This window comes from Pelophylax lessonae (genome assembly GCF_965119305.1).
Source record: "Pelophylax lessonae genome assembly, chromosome: 7".
NCBI lineage: Eukaryota > Metazoa > Chordata > Amphibia > Anura > Ranidae > Pelophylax > Pelophylax lessonae.
Window position 1 is genome coordinate 67,681,379 of NC_138774.1, and position 18,425 is coordinate 67,699,803.

General features: G+C 44.7%; 1 protein-coding gene across 1 annotated transcript in view; it reads left to right on the forward strand.

The window, feature by feature from the left end:
* Window positions 1-17,257, forward strand: part of LOC309559464 (cytochrome P450 2C8-like) — a 95,686-nt gene extending 78,429 nt beyond the window's left edge. The window contains exon 10 of the mRNA XM_082262736.1: window positions 16,801-17,257. Within this exon, the coding sequence (XP_082118862.1) occupies window positions 16,801-16,982 (182 nt within the window). The 3' untranslated portion in view covers window positions 16,983-17,257. The remainder of the gene's footprint in view (window positions 1-16,800) is intronic.
* The last annotated feature ends 1,168 nt before the right edge of the window (window positions 17,258-18,425 follow it).

An 18,425-nucleotide genomic window follows, 5' to 3' on the forward strand; every position in this document is an offset into this window, starting at 1 on the left:
TAAAGACATATCTGACAGATGTTCTAAACTCTCTAAACATTTTAGTGTAGGCTATGATTTATGTAGGATATTGTGTGTGTATATATACACAGGTGCATCTCATAAAATTAGAATATCATCAAAAAGGTAATTGTATTACATTTAAAAATATATATTTTATATAGAAGCGTTGCACACACAGTGATGTATTTCTTTCTTTTAATTTTGATGATTATGGTTTACAGCTAATGAAAACCTATAATTCAGCATCTCAGAAAATTTGAATATTACAAAAGAGCAAAAATGTCTGCATCAATGCAGCGTGGCATGAAAGCGATTATCCTGTGGCACTGCTGAGGTGTTATGGAAGCCCAGGTTTCTTTGATAGTGGCTTTCAGCTCCTCTGCATTGTTGGGTCTGGTGTGGTGTGAAGTGTTCTAGAAGTTCCTGGTAGAGGGCCACGCTGACTTTGGACTTGATAAAAAACAGTGGACCTACACCAGCAGATGACATGGCTCCCCAAATCATCACTGACTGTGGAAAATGTTGCATTTCATTTGGAAATCAAGGTCTCCGAGTCTGTAGGAAGAATGGAGAGGCACAGAATCCAAGTTACATAAAGTCCAGTGTGATGTTTCCACAGTCAGTGATGATTTAGGGAGACAGTTCATCTGCTGGTGTTGGTCCACTTTTTTTTTTTTAAGTCCAAAGTTAGCGCAGCTCTCTAGCAGAAAATTCTGGAGCACTTCATGCTTCCATCTGCTAACCATCTTCATGGAGATGCTGATATCTTTTTTTCATTTTCCAGCAGAACTTGGCAACTGCCCACACTGATAAAAGTACCAATACCTGGTTTAGTGATCATGTATCACTGTGCTTGATTGGCCAGCAAACTCGCCTGACCTAAATCCCATAGAGAATCTGTGGGGTATTGTCAAGAGGAAGATGAGAGACACCAGACCCAACAATGCAGAGGAGCTGAAAGCCGATATCAAAGCAACCTGGGCTTCCATACCACATCAGCAGTGCCACAGGCTGCAAAAGGAGTCCAGACCAAGTATTGAGTGCATACTATACTGTACATGGACTTACTTTCCAGTAAGCCAACATTTCTGTGTTTAAAAATCCTTCTTTTTTTTTGTATTGGTCTTATGTAATATTCAAATTTTCTGAAATACTGAATTTTGGGTTTTCTCTAGCTGTAAGCCATAATCATCAAAATTAAAAGAAAGAAATACTAGAAATATATCACTCTGTGTGTAACACATGTATATAAAATATATGGGTTTCACATTTTGAATTTATTTACTGAAATAAATTAACTTTTTGATGATATTCAAATTTTTGAGATGCATGTGTATGTGTGCGTACATGTATATGTGTGTGTGTATATATATATATATATATATATCGCTGTGCTTGATTGGTCAGAAAACTGGCCTATATATATATATATATATATATATATATATATATATATATATATATATATATATATATATATATATATATATATATATATATATATATATATATATATATATATATATATATATATATATATATATATATATATATATATATATTATAAACAGTACAGAACAAAAGTTTGGACACACCTTCTCATTCAAATAGTTTTTGTTATTTTCATGACTATGAAAATTGTAGAGTCACACTTCAAGAGGTAGTCACCTGAAATGGTCTTCCAACAGTCTTGAAGCAATTCCTAGAGATGCTTAGCACTTGTTGGCCCTTTTGCCTTCACTCTGCGGTCCAGCTCACCCTAAACCATCTCGATTGGGTTCAGGTCCGGTGACTGTGGAGGCCGGGTCATCTGGTGCAGCACCCCATCACTCTCCTTCTTGATCAAATAGCCCTTACACAGCCTGGAGGTGTGTTTGGGGTCATTGTCCTGTTGAAAAATAAATGATGGTCCAACTAAACGCAAACCGGATGGAATAGCATGCCGCTTCAAGATGCTGTGGTAGCCATGCTGGTTCAGTATGCCTTCAATTTTGAATAAATCCCCAACAGTGTCACCAGCAAAGCACCCCCACACCATCACACCTCCTCCTCCATGCTTCACGGTGGGAACCAGGCATGTAGAGTCCATCCGTTCACCTTTTCTGCATCGCACAAAGACACGGTGGTTGGAACCAAAGATCTCAAATTTGGACTCATCAGACCAAAGCACAGATTTCCACTGGTCTAATGTCCATTCCTTGTGTTCTTTAGCCCAAACAAGTCTCTTCTGCTTGTTGCCTTTCTTTAGCAGTGGTTTCCTAGCAGATATTCTACCATGAAGGCCCGATTCACACAGTCTCCTCTTAACAGTTGTTCTAGAGATGTGTCTGCTGCTAGAACTCCGTGTGCCATTGACCTGGTCTCTAATCTGAGCTGCTGTTAACCTGCGATTTCTGAGGCTGGTGACACGGATGAACTTATCCTCCGCAGCAGAGGTGACTCTTGGTCTTCCTTTCCTGGGGCGGTCCGCATGTGAGCCAGTTTCTTTGTAGTGCTTGATGGTTTTTGTGACTGCACTTGGGGACACTTTCAAAGTTTTCCCAATTTTTCGGACTGACTGACCTTCATTTCTAAAAGTAATAATGGCCACTCATTTTCCTGTACTTAGCTGCTTTTTTCTTGCCATAATACAAATTCTAACAGTCTATTCAGTAGGACTACCAGCTGTGTATCCACCTGACTTCTGCACAACACAACTGATGGTCCCAACCCCATTTATAAGGCAAGAAATCACACTTATTAAACCTGACAGGGCACACCTGTGAAGTGAAAACCATTTCAGGTGACTACCTCTTGAAGTGTGAGCCATGAAAATAAATAAAACTCTTTGAATGAGAAGGTGTGTACAAACTTTTGGTCTGTACTATATACATATATATATATATATATATATATATATATAATAGGTGTGTGTATTTACTTTTTTTCTCAGAAAATAGGTGCAGGAACTCACCCCCCCCAGACACCACCCCCAGACACACCTTCCTTAGTTAGAGGAGAGAAGTACAGTGGCGCCAAATGATTGTAAGAAGTTAGGGCTTAGAACTGTGTATCACAAAAGGCGTGTGGTTCAGGAATATGTAACAAAATACAGGACTCAGGACTTTATAACACACAGGGCTCAGGACTGTGTATTGTGCAGTTATGAGCAGTGCATATTACAAAAGGTGCAGAGAAAAAAAAAAAAAAACAGCAAACAGGATAGTACTTACATTCAATGTGAAGCATCCCTTTTGTTCAGAAATATGGAGCATATAGCCCTGTGTACAGATTGCATGGGTCAGGAATATGTAACATAGAGCCCAGCACACAGAGAGCAGTTGTAAAGCATATTTAATATGCAGTCCAGCATACAGAGTGCAGGGCTCAGGAGTATGTAAGGCAAAACACATTGTGCAGAGTAGGGATGATCGAACGGTTCGGGTAGACCATCGGTTCGACCCGAACATTGGGTGTTCGAAATTCGGCCGAATTCCTAACATTTTGCGGTAAAAGTTCGGAATTCGGTCACCAGAACCGCCCAAAATGCAATGGGACAGGAGTGGGCTTTAAAAGCCTGTGATTGGCCCAGAAACTTCAGTAAAAGCCAATGAGGGGGCAGGAGTCTGCTAGGAAGGTGACTGGAGTGACTACGGGGACCAGAGGCCAATCAGGAGTGAATACACCCCCCAGTCTATAACATAGCCCCGCCTAACCTCCTAGCACTGTAATACAGAGACTTCTGAAGAGACTGGAAGCATTTGTGTTTCTCCAGCTGTGTTAAACAACGTTTGCTGCATAGCCGATTTCTTGTAAAGCTCCATATCAGCAGAAGAGCAGTCAGCTTACAGAAAGATTGTCAGTGTAGTTAGAAATGCAGCGATTGTGCTGTTTGAGTTAGAAAAAAAAAAAAAATTAAAGGGACAGTGTCAGTTAGAAATTATCTTCTGCTGTATGGAGCTGTTCTTTAAGTGTGAGGAAAGAGATATGCAGTGTAGTTAGGGTACTATATACCACTATAGTTAGATTCAATAATCTAGTCTTTGTAGGGATAGTTTTAAGTAAGCAAAAAATTGGGGAGCAAACCCTGAACATGTATATCTAAAGCCGGTGCAGCTATGAACCAAGCGACATGTATATTAAAAAAGAATAGCGCACACATGCAAAGTGTCAGGGTTTCATCTAGTGAGCACATTGCACTGCTGATATATCTACAGCAGGTATACGTGCTTGCTATTCAGCTATTGTGCAAAATACATTTCAGCGATACACACATCTGCTGTATTTAGCGACAACTTTGGGTCGCATAGCAGTGTGCGTCTTGCAGGTGACTTTCACATCGCACAGTTGCTAAAGTCTCAGTGACAACTATACATAAATTTAAAATTCATCACAAAAAAAATGATTATTTTTCTTAGAATTTCAGTAGCGCAGGGATGGTGTTACCCTCCTTTCATAAAGTGCAAATAAATAAAGTGCATAAATTGCATAAATAATCCAAAACCTTCAACTAAGCAAGAACAGAGTCCTTCAAAAGTCTTTGTTTTTGTAGTGCCAGAGCTGGTGGTGGTGACATTGTTCGGTGGTTCCTATAACTGACACCAATGACCCTGCATTAAAGGCACTGTGTATTGCTCTGGCACTACATAAACAAAGACTTTTGAAGGACTCTGTTCTTGCTTAGTTGGATGTTTTGGATTATTTATGCAATTTATGCACTTTATTTATTTGCACTTTATGAAAGGGGGGTAACACCATCCTTGCGCTACTGAAATTCTAAGAAAAATAATCTGTTTTTTTTTGTGATGAATTTTAACCACTTGCCGACCGCCGCACGACTATCTACGTCGGCGGTCAGCTCCTCACAGGCAAACTAACGTAGGTCTACGTCGCTTGCTTGTGAGGGTCTAGGGAGCGAGCGCGCGCCGCCGGAGGCGCGCTCCCGCGTGGTCACGGACCCCCCCCCCCCCCCCCCGCGCGTGTGACCAGCGGACCCGATGTCCGCTGGTCACTCGGCGATCGGCGGGGGAGACGGAGAATGTCAGCCAGCTTGTGTAAACAAGCCACCTGTCATTCTCCTCGCTGTAAAGACACTGATCACAAGGATCTAGTATGTAGATCCGTTGATCAGTGTCCTTACAGCTGAAGCCACAGCCAATCACAGTAGAAAGCACGCCCTTAGGGACACACACAGCCCCTCCCTCCCAAATAAAGTTAACCCCTTCACTACCAGTGTATTTTTACAGTAACAGTGCATATGTATAGCACTGATTACTGTAGAAATGTCACTGGGACCCCCAAAAGTGTCACAAATGTCAGTCAAGGGTCCGATCTGTCCGCCCCAATGTCGCAGTACCGCAAAAAAAATTGCAGATCGCCGCCATTACGCGTTAAAAAAAAAACAACAAAAATGACAAAAATCTTTCCCTTTGTTAGTAAACGCTATAACTTTTGCGCAAACCAATCAAAATATGCTTTTTGCGATTTTTTTTTTTTTTTTTTTTTTTTTTTTTTTTTTTTTTTTTTTTACCAAACATAGGTAGCATAAAAAAAAATTGGCCGAAAATGTTAAAAAATTTTGATTTTTACATTTTTTTTTGGGGGGAATTTCATATAAAAAAAATGTGAAAAATATTGCTATTTTTGCAAAATTGACGCTCTTTTTTTGTTTATAGCGCGTGATCAAAAAATCGCACAGGTGATCAAATACCACCAAAAGAAAGCTCTGTTTGTGGGAAAAAAAGGACGCCAAATTCGTTTAGGTACAGTGTCGCACGACCGCGCAATTGTCCATTAAATTCACGTAGTGCCGAATCGCAAAATACCCCCTGGTCAGGAAGGGGGTAAAATCTTCCGGGGCTTAAGTGGTTAATTTATTTATAGTTGTCACTGAGGCTTTATCAACTATGCAATGTGGAAATCACCTGCAAGACGCACACTGCTATGTGACCCAAAGTTGTTGCTAAATAAAGCAGATGTGTGTGATGCAGAGTAGCAAAGCCTTTTGCAGTGGACTTAAAGCCTCAGTGACAAGTTAACGCCTGTTCTTGTTGTAAGCGTTAAGTCCACTGCAAAAGGCGTCACACACATCTGCTTTATGAGGAGCAAAAGAAAGGCGCGGTTAAGCAAAAAATATATTTTTGAAGGTTTGGCATGCTATAATTCTGGTTCTGGACATGCTACAGAGCTGAAACTTCACAGGTACACTTTTTAGACCCCCCAGACACTAAATCCAAATCTCATTTCTCTATCGCTCATTGACAGACGTAGTCTTCTTGATTCTCAAGAGCTGGGTTATGTTGTCTCCGCAGGAGTAGGACTAGGCAGAAAGACAAAACGTTCTGGCTCCACCTTAGGGGCAGTCCCTGAGGGTATATCCTCCCTCTCTCTGCTACAGGGAATCAGTTTTTTTCTGTCTAGTCAGGAGTAAGGACCTAAGTTCCTTGCTGGGATCTTTTGGTCCTGGCAAGACTTTTTTTCTTTAAGAAAAAGACATTTTTTAGGTAGTTTTTTCTCCAGTGTTTTTTCCTGTGAGATCTTCAAGCAAAAATGCCGGACTGGGCGACACTTGTGGTCACCCCAGCCGGCCTACGAGCGCGCGCAGACCATGGCATTGCGCTTGGTCGGCCGCGACATATTCAAGTAAGTATGCGGGGCCGGGCGACGGGCTGGATGTTGAGATCCAGTGGTCACCCCGGTTTCTGCCTACGAGCGCGTGCAGACCAGAGCTCCGCGCTGGGTCGGCCGCGACGGAGTCCCAGTGGAGGGACTGACCTTGCGAGTTAAAAGTCTCGCTTGGACGCCAGGTACCAGCGAGTCGAGGCGTCCGGAGTGGTCCACAAACCCCCACCCCGGTGGAGAGGGTATTGTGAAGAGAGGGTGCCTGTCGGTTCGGTATGGTGAGTAAACGTTCCCTTTTTTCCTCGTTATGAGGCAGTATGTATTATGGGCCCCTCCATATATGGTCAGTATATATCTGATACTTACAAGTCCCCCTTGTAATACAGCATGTGTTTGTGGGAAGTGGACTTGGTTTAAGAGCTAACACTCTACCCAGCAGACTGTAACATTACAGCAGACATAGGAGGTATAATCCTACCTTATGTGTAGTGTATCTCCTGTAGATCCATATATCACCTCTTAGCAGAGATGCAGGTGGATGTGCTGGGAAAATGATTTCGGCGGTCCGCCGCCATTTTGCTGTAGACCGAATGCATGTATGTCCTCAGGTCACGCCGGCCGCCATGTTTTTGGTGTCTTATGTCTCTTCTATGGGGGCGGCCATGTTTTGTGAGCCCAGCTACCTCGTGGAGAGCTGGGAACGCCGGAAGGCGTACACAGGGGGCGGAGCCACGTCCTTCTACCCGGGAAAAAGCAAACAGCTCCTTCCAGTCTGTGTAAGACAGACGCTGACTGCAGTTGGTTGGAAACTGCACTGCATCGGTTGGTGAGCCTTGGGGGTCCCTCTCTCTCTCTGTGGGATCGAGAAACAGGTACTCTGAGGGGCGCTATTGCGCTAGGGGGGGAGACACAAAAAAAAAAAAAAAAAGAAAAAGTTTTTTTGTTTTGCTGGCAAAAGTGTCCTGAATTAACATGGACCCTGCCACTCATGTATCTCCTCCGGATCCCCTCGAGGGGTCTGCGGGATCCTCCAGCACCCCATTGACAATTGAATCATTGTCAGCTATTATGGAAACTTTTGTGTCCCGGGTGGAAGTGGCTTGTCAGGGACAGGGCGCAAGAAAGCGACCCCCGCCTAACCCCATATTATCTGAAACCTCGGATTCAGACTCTGAGTCCATTTCTGCAGTTGCAGGTACTTCATCTGGGATTGGTGTCTCGGGTCCTGTCTCTTCAGACAGTGAGGAGGATGTTTCGGCATCCGCCATAGCCCGAGAGGAAGCGTTGGTAAACGCACTCATTGTATCTGTTCAAGAGACCTTAAGGTTACAGGGTATTCCATCGGAAATAGCTGAAACTGAAATCCCTTTTGGGACTAAAAAACGCATCAAAGTGGCGAAGGTTTTTCCATTGCCCAAATGTTTTGGCAATCCAATCGAAGAAGAATGGCGTCTGCCAAAACGCACTTTTACTATTTCTAAACGCATTGACAGGCGTTATCCGTTTGAGGAAACCCTTATTAAGAAATGGACAGAACCACCTGTGGTGGATTCACCAATTGCTAGATTGAATAAAGCCACGGTTATTCCTTTAGAAGACGCTCCGTCTTTTAAAGATCCAGTTGATCGCAAGATAGAAGCTAGGTCTCGCACCATGTTTTCCTTGATTGGATCAGCTTTCAGACCTATAATAGCTATTGGTCTGGTTTCGCAGGCTGTAACTGAATGAACCAAGCCGGGACTTAGAAGAGGTCCCTCAGGCGGTATCAGATTTGTTGGAACAAATGATACAGGGGTTACAGTTTGTGTGTGATGCAGCGTTAGACGCCACTCCATTATTGGCGCGAGCATCAGTCTCAGCAGTGGTTCTTAGGCGTACACTGTGGCTAAAAGGTTGGTTAGCCGACCAAGGTTCCAAAAAAGCATTGGCTAATATCCCCTTTTCAGGAGAGCGTCTATTTGGAGCCAACTTAGATGAGATCATTAAAGATCTCACGGGTGGAAAGAGCACCTTTTTACTGCAAAATTTTAAAGGTAGAGGAACTCGTCAAAGACGAGGGCCTTCTTTTTCTGCTCACAAGAGGTTTTTTCGTCCCGCGGGTGAAAAAACTAAGTCCTCCAAAGCTCCTGCAGGAGGCGTCAGGGGTCGTTGGTCGGGCAAGCAAAAGCCCGCCCCCTCCAGACCTGAAGATAAACCATCCAAAGCCTGAAGGTGCGCCCCCACCCATAACTGGGGTGGGGGGACGTCTTCGCCGGTTCCCGGATCCATGGCTTTCCAGAATCCCGGACAAATGGGTTTGCGAAGTCATAAGGTCAGGGTACAAGATCGAGTTTCGATCTCTCCCACCGGCGCGATTCTTCCCTTCCAATATCCGACTATCCTCAGATCGTTTAGAAGATCTGCGGAGAGCAGTCACAGATTTACTACAACAAGGAGTGGTAGTCCACGTTCCTTGGACAGAACGGTTTCAAGGGTTTTATTCAAACCTATTTACAATACCCAGGAAAGAGGGCAAAGTGCGTCCAATTCTGGACTTAAGAGCACTCAATTCTTATGTCAACATAAGAAGATTCAGAATGGAGTCCATTCGCACAGTAGCAGCCTTCCTGCATCCAGGGGATGTCCTAGCGTCCATAGACATCAAGGACGCCTATCTTCACATTCCCATTTTCGCAGGACATCAGCGGTTTCTACGCTTTTCCGTAGAAGAGAACCACTATCAGTTTGTGGCGTTACCTTTCGGTCTCGCCACGGCTCCGCGGGTCTTCACAAAGGTGTTGGCCCCAATGTTGGCACTTCTGCGCCAAAGAGGCATATCGATCCTTGGTTACCTAAACGATCTTCTGCTTCATGCAGAATCTCCTCAGACCTTGCTACAAAACATAGAAATTACTGTGATTTCTTTACAGGAATTCGGGTGGCTGGTGAACCAGCAAAAGTCATTTCTGGTTCCCACCCAGAGGCTCGAATATCTGGGTCTAATTCTAGACACAGTCAGGACAAGAGTTTTTCTTCCGGTAGGGAAACTCCGAAAGATTCAATCAGCAGTCCAGTTGTTACTGTCCAACAGCTGGTCTTCCCTTCGGACTTGCATGAGGGTTCTGGGGTTGATGGTGGCTTCGTTCGAAGCAGTCCCATTTGCCCAGTCCCATACCCGAATTCTTCAGCAAGAGATTCTTCTCAGATGGAATCGGAATCCGGAATCCCTGGACAATCAGATCCGATTGAGCAAACAGACCAGAGAGTCTCTGGTCTGGTGGCTTCGGTCTCCGATGCTCAGCCAGGGAAAGTCATTTCTGCCAATATATTGGACGATAGTGACCACGGATGCCAGTCTATCCGGATGGGGAGGAATTCTCGGTCAGTTATCTGTCCAGGGACTTTGGTCCCCGGAAGAATCCAGGTTACCGATAAATGTATTGGAACTGAGAGCGATCAGACTTTGTCTGATTCACTGGACCGAGCAGCTCCAGGGCAGCCCGGTTCGGATCCAGTCGGACAATGCCACGGCCGTGGCTTATGTCAATCACCAGGGGGGCACCAAGAGTGTCAGAGCGGCCAAAGAAGTGGCTTGCATTCTTCGCTGGGCGGAACGATTTGTTCCAGCAATCTCTGCGGTGTTCATTCCGGGGGTGGAGAATTGGCAGGCAGATTATCTCAGCCGTCAGACCCTGGATCAGGGGGAATGGTCCCTCCATCCAGACGTTTTCCACCAGTTGTGCCTACGGTGGGGCACCCCGGATGTGGATCTGTTGGCATCACGATTCAACAGGAAAGTTCAGAGATTCGTGGCTCGCTCCCGCGATCCTCTAGCAGAAACCGCAGACGCACTGATCGCCCCGTGGGGGCTATACCAGCTAATATATGCCTTCCCTCCTCTCGCGTTACTGCCAAGACTTCTTCGCAGGATAGAGGAGGAAGGAATTCCAGTAATCCTGGTAGCTCCGGACTGGCCTCGTCGAGCTTGGTACGCCGACATGGTCAGACTGGTGGCGGACGTCCCGTGGAGACTTCCTCTCAGGGAGGATCTACTGTCTCAGGGACCGATCTTCCATCCTGCTTTACGATCGCTGGCTTTAACGGCCTGGCTATTGAGACCCAGGTGCTGAAGGACAAAGGTTTGTCAGCTTCAGTTATTCCTACTCTAGTTGAAGCAAGGAAAGCGACTTCCAGAAAGATTTATCATCGCACATGGAAGTCCTACATTGCATGGTGTGAACCTTTGGGGTTCCGTCCTCGGTCTTATTCGATTAGTCGAATATTGGCTTTTCTGCAACAAGGGGTTGAGCAGAAACTGGCCTTGAGTACTATCAAGGGTCAGGTCTCAGCATTAGCCATCTTCTTTCAGAAGCCTTTGGCTACTCATTCCTTGGTGCGGAATTTCATCCAGGGGGTGCGACATCTGGCTCCGCCAGTGCACGCGCCATTACCCCCCTGGGATCTTAATTTAGTGTTGTCGGTTCTTCAGAAACCTCCCTTTGAAGATATTAGGGAGATTCCTCTACCTACGTTGTCCCAGAAGGTGGCCTTCTTGGTGGCTATTACTTCTGCACGCAGGGTGTCAGAACTGGCCGCATTATCTTGTCGTTCCCCATATCTGGTGGTTCATAGAGATAAGGTGGTTCTTCGTCCGAATCCATCCTTCCTACCAAAAGTGGTTTCAGAATTTCATCTGAATGAAGAAATTGTATTACCTTCCCTGTGTCCTAAGCCCAGTCATCCTCGGGAGTTTGCTTTACACTCCTTGGATGTGGTCCGGGCGATCAGGGTATACTTGAAAACGACAGACTCGTTTCGCAAGACGGATTCACTTTTTGTGATCCCAGATGGACCCAAAAAGGGGTTGCCTGCATCTGCCGCGACCATTTCCAGATGGATCAGACAGACGGTAGTACAGGCTTATTCTATTAAGGGTCGGGAGCCCCCGTTCCCTGTTAAGGCGCACTCCACTCGGGCACTTAGTGCGTCATGGGCCTTTCGCCATCAGGCGTCAGTGGTCCAGGTGTGCAAGGCGGCTACCTGGTCGTCGGTGCATACCTTTACTAAACATTATAAAGTTGATGTAATGGCATCGTCTGATGCCTCGTTTGGCCGCAAGGTTTTGCAGGCCGCAATTTGAGGAGACCAGTGGTCTACCTCGAGGGTTTTTTCCGTTGGAAAATTTTTCTTTAGTCTCATTCTTTGTTTATAATGAGCCTTTAAAACTTCTAGTTTGGCACCGGTTGGGCCTTCTAGATTGGATTTGATTTTGTCAATCCCACCCCTCATTTGTGGCACTGCTTCTGGATGTCCCAGCTCTTGAGAATCAAGAAGACTACGTCTGTCAATGAGCGATAGAGAAAAATGGATTTTTGTAAGATCTTACCGTAAAATCCTTTTCTCTTAAGCTCATTGACAGACGTAGTACCCGCCCCTCTATCATTGAGTTGGGTTGGGTTAAATTCTCTGTACTGCTTTAAAACAGAACTGATTCCCTGTAGCAGAGAGAGGGAGGATATACCCTCAGGGACTGCCCCTAAGGTGGAGCCAGAACGTTTTGTCTTTCTGCCTAGTCCTACTCCTGCGGAGACAACATAACCCAGCTCTTGAGAATCAAGAAGACTACGTCTGTCAATGAGCTTAAGAGAAAAGGATTTTACGGTAAGATCTTACAAAAATCCATTTTTTTTTTTTCAATAATTTGCTCTCTATCAAAAACGAAAAATTTTAAGAACTTTTTTTTGCCTGATTCATAGTCCCTGGGGCATGACCCAGAACACTAGGCACTTTTTAGGGGCATTTATTAGGTTTTTGGGATTCAAAATGGTGTTTTTGATTCCCGAAGTTCGGGTCCCATTGATTTCAATGGGGTTCGGGAATCCGAACCGAACTTTCGGGAAATTCGGGTGTTCTGGTCGATCCAAACTTTTCAAAAGTTTGATCATCCCTAGAGCAGAGCACAGCATTAAGCAGTACCATCCAGCCAGGGGCCTTTAATATGTATAGAGGTTCTGAATATGTAATCTACAAGGTGTTACAAAATTATCACCACTGGACCCTGCACGCTGTTACATACTCTTGGTCACTAACTCTGTATGCTTTACAGTCCCCCAGAAAAGTAACAAATCATCACCTCTGCTTATCTCTTTGCTTACCTCTGTGTCCCCCATCCACAGTACACTTGTTTTTTTCCCCTGTCACAGCTCTACTCTGCACCCCTATCCACAATTCACCATAGCCCCCCCCCCTCAACATCTCACCTCTGCATCCCTCTAACCACAAAAAGCTCACCCCAATCCACAGCTCTCACTTTTGCCACCCCCCCCCCCAGTTACATCTATGCACCCCCTGCCTTGTTCCCTCTGCACCGCTCACCTCTGCACAAAGCTCCCCCCTCCCAATTCTCCTCTCTGCACAAATTACCACCCCCAGCTGTTCTTTCTCCTAAATTTCCCCCCAGCTCTCCTTTCTGCATAAACCCTCCCCCCCTCCCCACTTGCCCAGCTCTATGCACTGCACAAAGCCCCCCCCCCCACTCACTTTCCCAGCTTGCCTCTATGCATAAATTCTCTACAATGCCTCCACCCCCCCCCCCCCAGTTCTCCTCTGTGCTCAAATTTCCCCACACAGTTTTACAGTTGTCCACCACCCCCCACCCAGCTCTCCTCTTTGTACATGTCCAACCCCTTTTCCAGCTCTTCACTCTGCAAAAAAAAAACAGACTTTCCCAGCTCTCTGCTCTGCACAAATCTCCCCTCCCCACTTCCCCAGCTCTATGCTCCACACAAATCTCCCCCCCCTTCCAGCTCTCCACTCTTCACAAATCTCCCCGACTTTCGCAGCTCTACGTTTCGCACAAATCCTCCCCTTTTTCCATCCCTCTTTTCTGCACAAATCCAACTGACTTTTCTATCTCTCCGCTCTGCACATATCCACCCCCTTTACAGCTCACCTTAATGCACAAAATCCATACTAGACGCTTATCCGAGTAAGCAGCCTGGGGGGGGGGGGGGTGTCAAGCGAGTTGCCCCCTCTCTTGAACCATACCAGGCCGCTTGCCCTCAACATGGGGTCCCCCGCAAAGCACCTTGTCCCCATGTTGATGGGGACAAGAGCCTCTTTTGGACAGCCCTGGGCTGTAGTTGTTGGGGTCTGCGGGTGGGGGGCTTCTTCAAATCTGGGAGTCCCCTTTAACAAGGGGGGCCCCAGATCCTGCCCCCCCCTCCTATGGGAATGGATATCATGTACATCGTACCCCTTACCCATTCACCAAAAAAGTGTGCAAAAAAACCCCACAAAAGCCAGTTTTTGACAAGTCCTTTATTAAAAAAATAAATAAAATAAATAGTGTCCCCCAATGTAAATCCATTGTCAATCACGTTGCCCGCCGCACCATAATAATAGAAAAAAGACGCTCCCGCCTCTTCAGACGCCTCCCAGCTAATAAGCCATTTGAGCCATGACAGCTCTTTTATAGGAAAGGGGCGAGGACACCCGTTTACATCACCCGTTGGCACCGCAACTTCTGATGTCACGTGATGTCAGAAGGGGGCGGTGCCACCAGGGGATGTAACCGAATGTCCTCGCTCCTTACTTATAAAAGAGCTGTCATGGCTCAAATGGCTAATTAGCTGGGAGGCGCCTGAAGAGGCAGTAGTGTTTTTTTTTTTCTATTTTTCAGGTGCGGCTGGCGACGTGATTGATGATGGATTTACATTGGGGGACACTATTTTTTAATAAAGGACTTTTCAAAAACTGGCTTTTGTGTTTATTTTTTGTACACTTTTTTGGTGAATGGGTCCCAGGGGTACGATGTACCCGATATCCATTCACATGTGGGGGGGGCGGGATCTGGGGGCCCCCTTGTTTAATGGCTCCCATAGCTGTCAAAAGCCAAAAAGGAGCATGAGTCCCTGCAGAGGCAAGGCTCTCAGGGACCTCACTGCGTTGAGAGGGCTGAGAGGGGGATTGAGAGGCTGCACACAGAAGGTTTTTTACCTTCATGCATAGAATGCATGAAGGTAAAAAAAAAAAACCTTCAGCCTTCACAACCACTTTCAAAGCCCAAATATTTAATCATCATCATTTTTAGATGTCTTGAGCTGGGATTGCCAACACTATGCTAGCCAATAACTGACTCTCTGTATACAAATAAAAGGAGTTTTTATCTAACCTCCATGCCTATTGTGTAAAAGTTTTGCATAAATGTTGAAGCAATTGGGCTTGGTGGAGCCAAATCTGTCCTGGCATTTCTGTTCTTGAAAACCATATGGTATGTTTTAATAGAAAATGTTGGCCATATTTGTGATGTTCAACTTCCTGCTAAACCCAAAGTACAAATATTATTTATAAATATTTTGTATTGTGCAACAATTTACCAAATGTATATAGACTGTTCTGTTCGAACATACACACCTTTCCTTCATGAACTCCCCCACCATTCTGTTCAGCCTCCAGGAGCAAGAAAAATAAGAGCTCTGGAAGCTCCAAGTTGTGGCTTGGAACATATACAAACTTGAGATTCGATGCCGGGTAAAGAAGAAGGTGAACAAGCCACATGCTTTTTTATACCCAGAAGTACTGAACAGAGTGGTGGAGGAGTGAGGAGAACGTGAGTGTAAACGGATAAACGTTCATTCAAAAATCGAGTAATTTTTGGCCAGCTTTACAATATTCAATGTTTGTTAAATTGTCTAAGAGAAAGTTTCAAATTACAAATATTTTGATTATATCCTGAGTTTTTTTTCTCAGAGAATAGGTGCAGAACCCCCCCCCCCCCGAGCTACCCTTCGTCTTCATCCCCTTCCCATCTCTGAAGGTGTCCCTTGGTTCCACCCCTACCCACCTCTGAGCCCCATCCCTTGGTTCCACCCCTGACCCACCCCTGAGCGCCATCCCTTGGTTCCACCCGACCTACCTCTGACCGCCTTCCCTTGGTTACACCCTCTACCCATTTCTGAGCACTGTCCCTTGGTTCCGCTCCCTACCAACTTCTGAACACCATCCTTTGGTTCCATCCCCTACACACCTCCCAGTACTGCCTCTTTTAGAGAATACAAAACCAAGTACTATTTTGTGCTACTAAGAAAATTATATAGAATGTGTTAATGGTATCAAGAAAAACAGTCAAATAAATCCTCTGCAGTGAGTAACAATAGACCCCACAGCAGCCATACACCCCACCCCAGCAACAATAGACCCCCCCCAAGCAACAATGGACTCCTCACAACAAAATACCACCCCAGAAGGAATAGACACCCAGCAGCAAAAACCGATCTCTCAGCAGCCAGCATCAATAGACCATCATTCTGCAATGATAGACCTCCCCCTCAACAGTAGATCCCTCCCAGCAACAACTGACCACCCAACAACTTAAGGCTCCCCACCAGAAACAATAGCCCCAACCGCACAACAACAGACTCCTCGCAGCAACAATGGACCCCCCCCCCCCACAACAATAGACCTCCAGCAGCAACAACAGATCTCCCAGCAGCCAGCATCTATAGACCCTCCAGCTTCCCCCAACGAAAGATCTCTCCCTTAACAGTAGATCGCTCCCAGCAACAATTGACCCCTTATCAACGATAGATCCCAGCAGCCAACATCAATAGATCCTCCAGCTTACCCCATCAACCCTTGCTATTACATGCATTTAGTGCTGGAGGTGCTGGGACTGCTTTACCCCACTTCCTTACTGAAAAAAAGCCCTGATATATATATATATATATATATATATATATATATATATATATATATATATATATATATATATATATATATATATATATATATAATATATAGTGAATTATTATAAACAATTCTGTGTGCACAACTATTGATATCCTGTAATATCATCAATATTTTGGTGCTAAAATTGTGTCAGGATCTCTGTATGCCTTCCTGTTACCCCCCCCCCCCCCCCACCCCATCTCACCTACTGGATGTGGATGTAGTTGGAAAATGTGCTTGGCTAGCCAAGTGCATAAATAATATTATCTACTATCTACATGTTTTGTACATTTTTTACACAGTTTAATTGGGCTAGTTGCATGCTAAAAGGTAAAGAAACTTGGAATGCCAGCAATGCATTTTACAATTTTATTACAGTTTAGCTACCTCGCATAAATGTATTACTTATATGAACTTTAAACTACTTTGACAACTCCTTATCTATTAGGTTAGCACAAGTATATTTCTTATACTTCCTCTACTTTTCAGGGAAGAGAATCTGTCTTGGAGAAGGAATGGCCAGAATGGAGATCTTTTTGTTTCTTTCCTCCATCTTGCAACATTTTAACCTGAAGTGCGACGAGGATCCTTCAAATATTCATATCACCTCAATACCAAATACCAACGGAGCTGTCCCTTATACTTATAAGATGCGCTTTATGCCCCGCTAAGGCAGTCGTTTGAACACTGAAGTCAGAAGTGGTTAATTTGTCTAGTATGAATTAAAAGAACTTTAGGTGAATCTGCCCAGCTTTGATTTGTAGGAGCGAACACCTCAAAGAAATTTGCAAATTTTGAATGGTAATGCGAACTCCTTTAGAGTCAATGGGAGGTAAATCTTAAAAATCCATATTGGGCCATTTTTAAAGCTAATAGGAAAAAAATTGAGAAATTAAGGGTATGGGGAGCTGGGCACTGCCATGTAAGACATGCATCAATGTGAAAAAAAAAAAAATATATATGTATACTGTTCAGTAACTAAAGCATATGGAACATTATACATAGAAGAATGTACCAAAGCATATGGAACATTATACATAGAAGAATGTACCATTTAAATTACCCATAAAATACATTTTCCAGCTCCTTTATTCTGTTTACATCCATAACAAACCCTCCTGCCGATATCCTTAATGAATGACATCTTCCTGTCTGGCTGCTGAATGTAAACAAACCAGATGGGGTGTTGGCCGATGTCACTGGTCAAACATCATCATGACTATATTTGGTCAATAACTTCATATGGGATTCCCACCGGCTTATATACAATTTAAAACAAGCTGGCAGGCACCGGAATTGTTGTTTGCTAGGACGCTGGTGGCTGTCAGCATCCTAGCAACCAATAATGCTATTTGGCCCGCACAAAGGGAAGTTTTGATTTAGTGTCGGTATATGAGTGCCTGTCTATAACTGTTCTTTTCGCCAAGCTGCTTCATTCATAGAAACCATATTACAGCTTCTATGAATGAAACACAATCTGTGAATGGATAGGGCAGATCTTTCAATCATTTGTCCATCCTTCATTCATAGATACTGTTTCATTTATAGAAACTAGGCAGAAAGGGCAGGTACAGTGGGGCACTCTTGATTAGAGCCCATGACAGCCCCAACAGTTCTATTAACCCCACTGCACTGTAAGATTATGATGAGGGTATGGACAGGGAAAGTGGCATCTAACAGTAGAGGCATCAGCACAAGAGATGCATTACATCTCCTCAGCTGATTTTTGTGTGTTTTTTTCTTAGGCTTTAAAGATACACTGTCACTACAGTGACCGTGTCTGCTAAGAGCCTACTCCTCTAGGAATTTATACCTGCCAATCTGTGCTCCCACACTGTGTTCCCATTCCAGGATATCCCTCACACCATTGAGGTGCTTTAACCAAGCAGGGCTTCTGGGTGTGGGGGAGTATTTGACCTCCACGATGGGATGCTGCCCAAGTCTGAGTGGCAAATCAGCAGGTGCAAACACATTCACTTGAGCTTTAACACCATGTTACCATCTTCCCCAGGGTATACTCCATGTGACCATCTTCCCCAGGGTGTACTCCTTCAGTGGGAAGGCAATGATGGAGCATAGATTCTGGAGTTAGACCTTCTTAGCACCAGTGGACT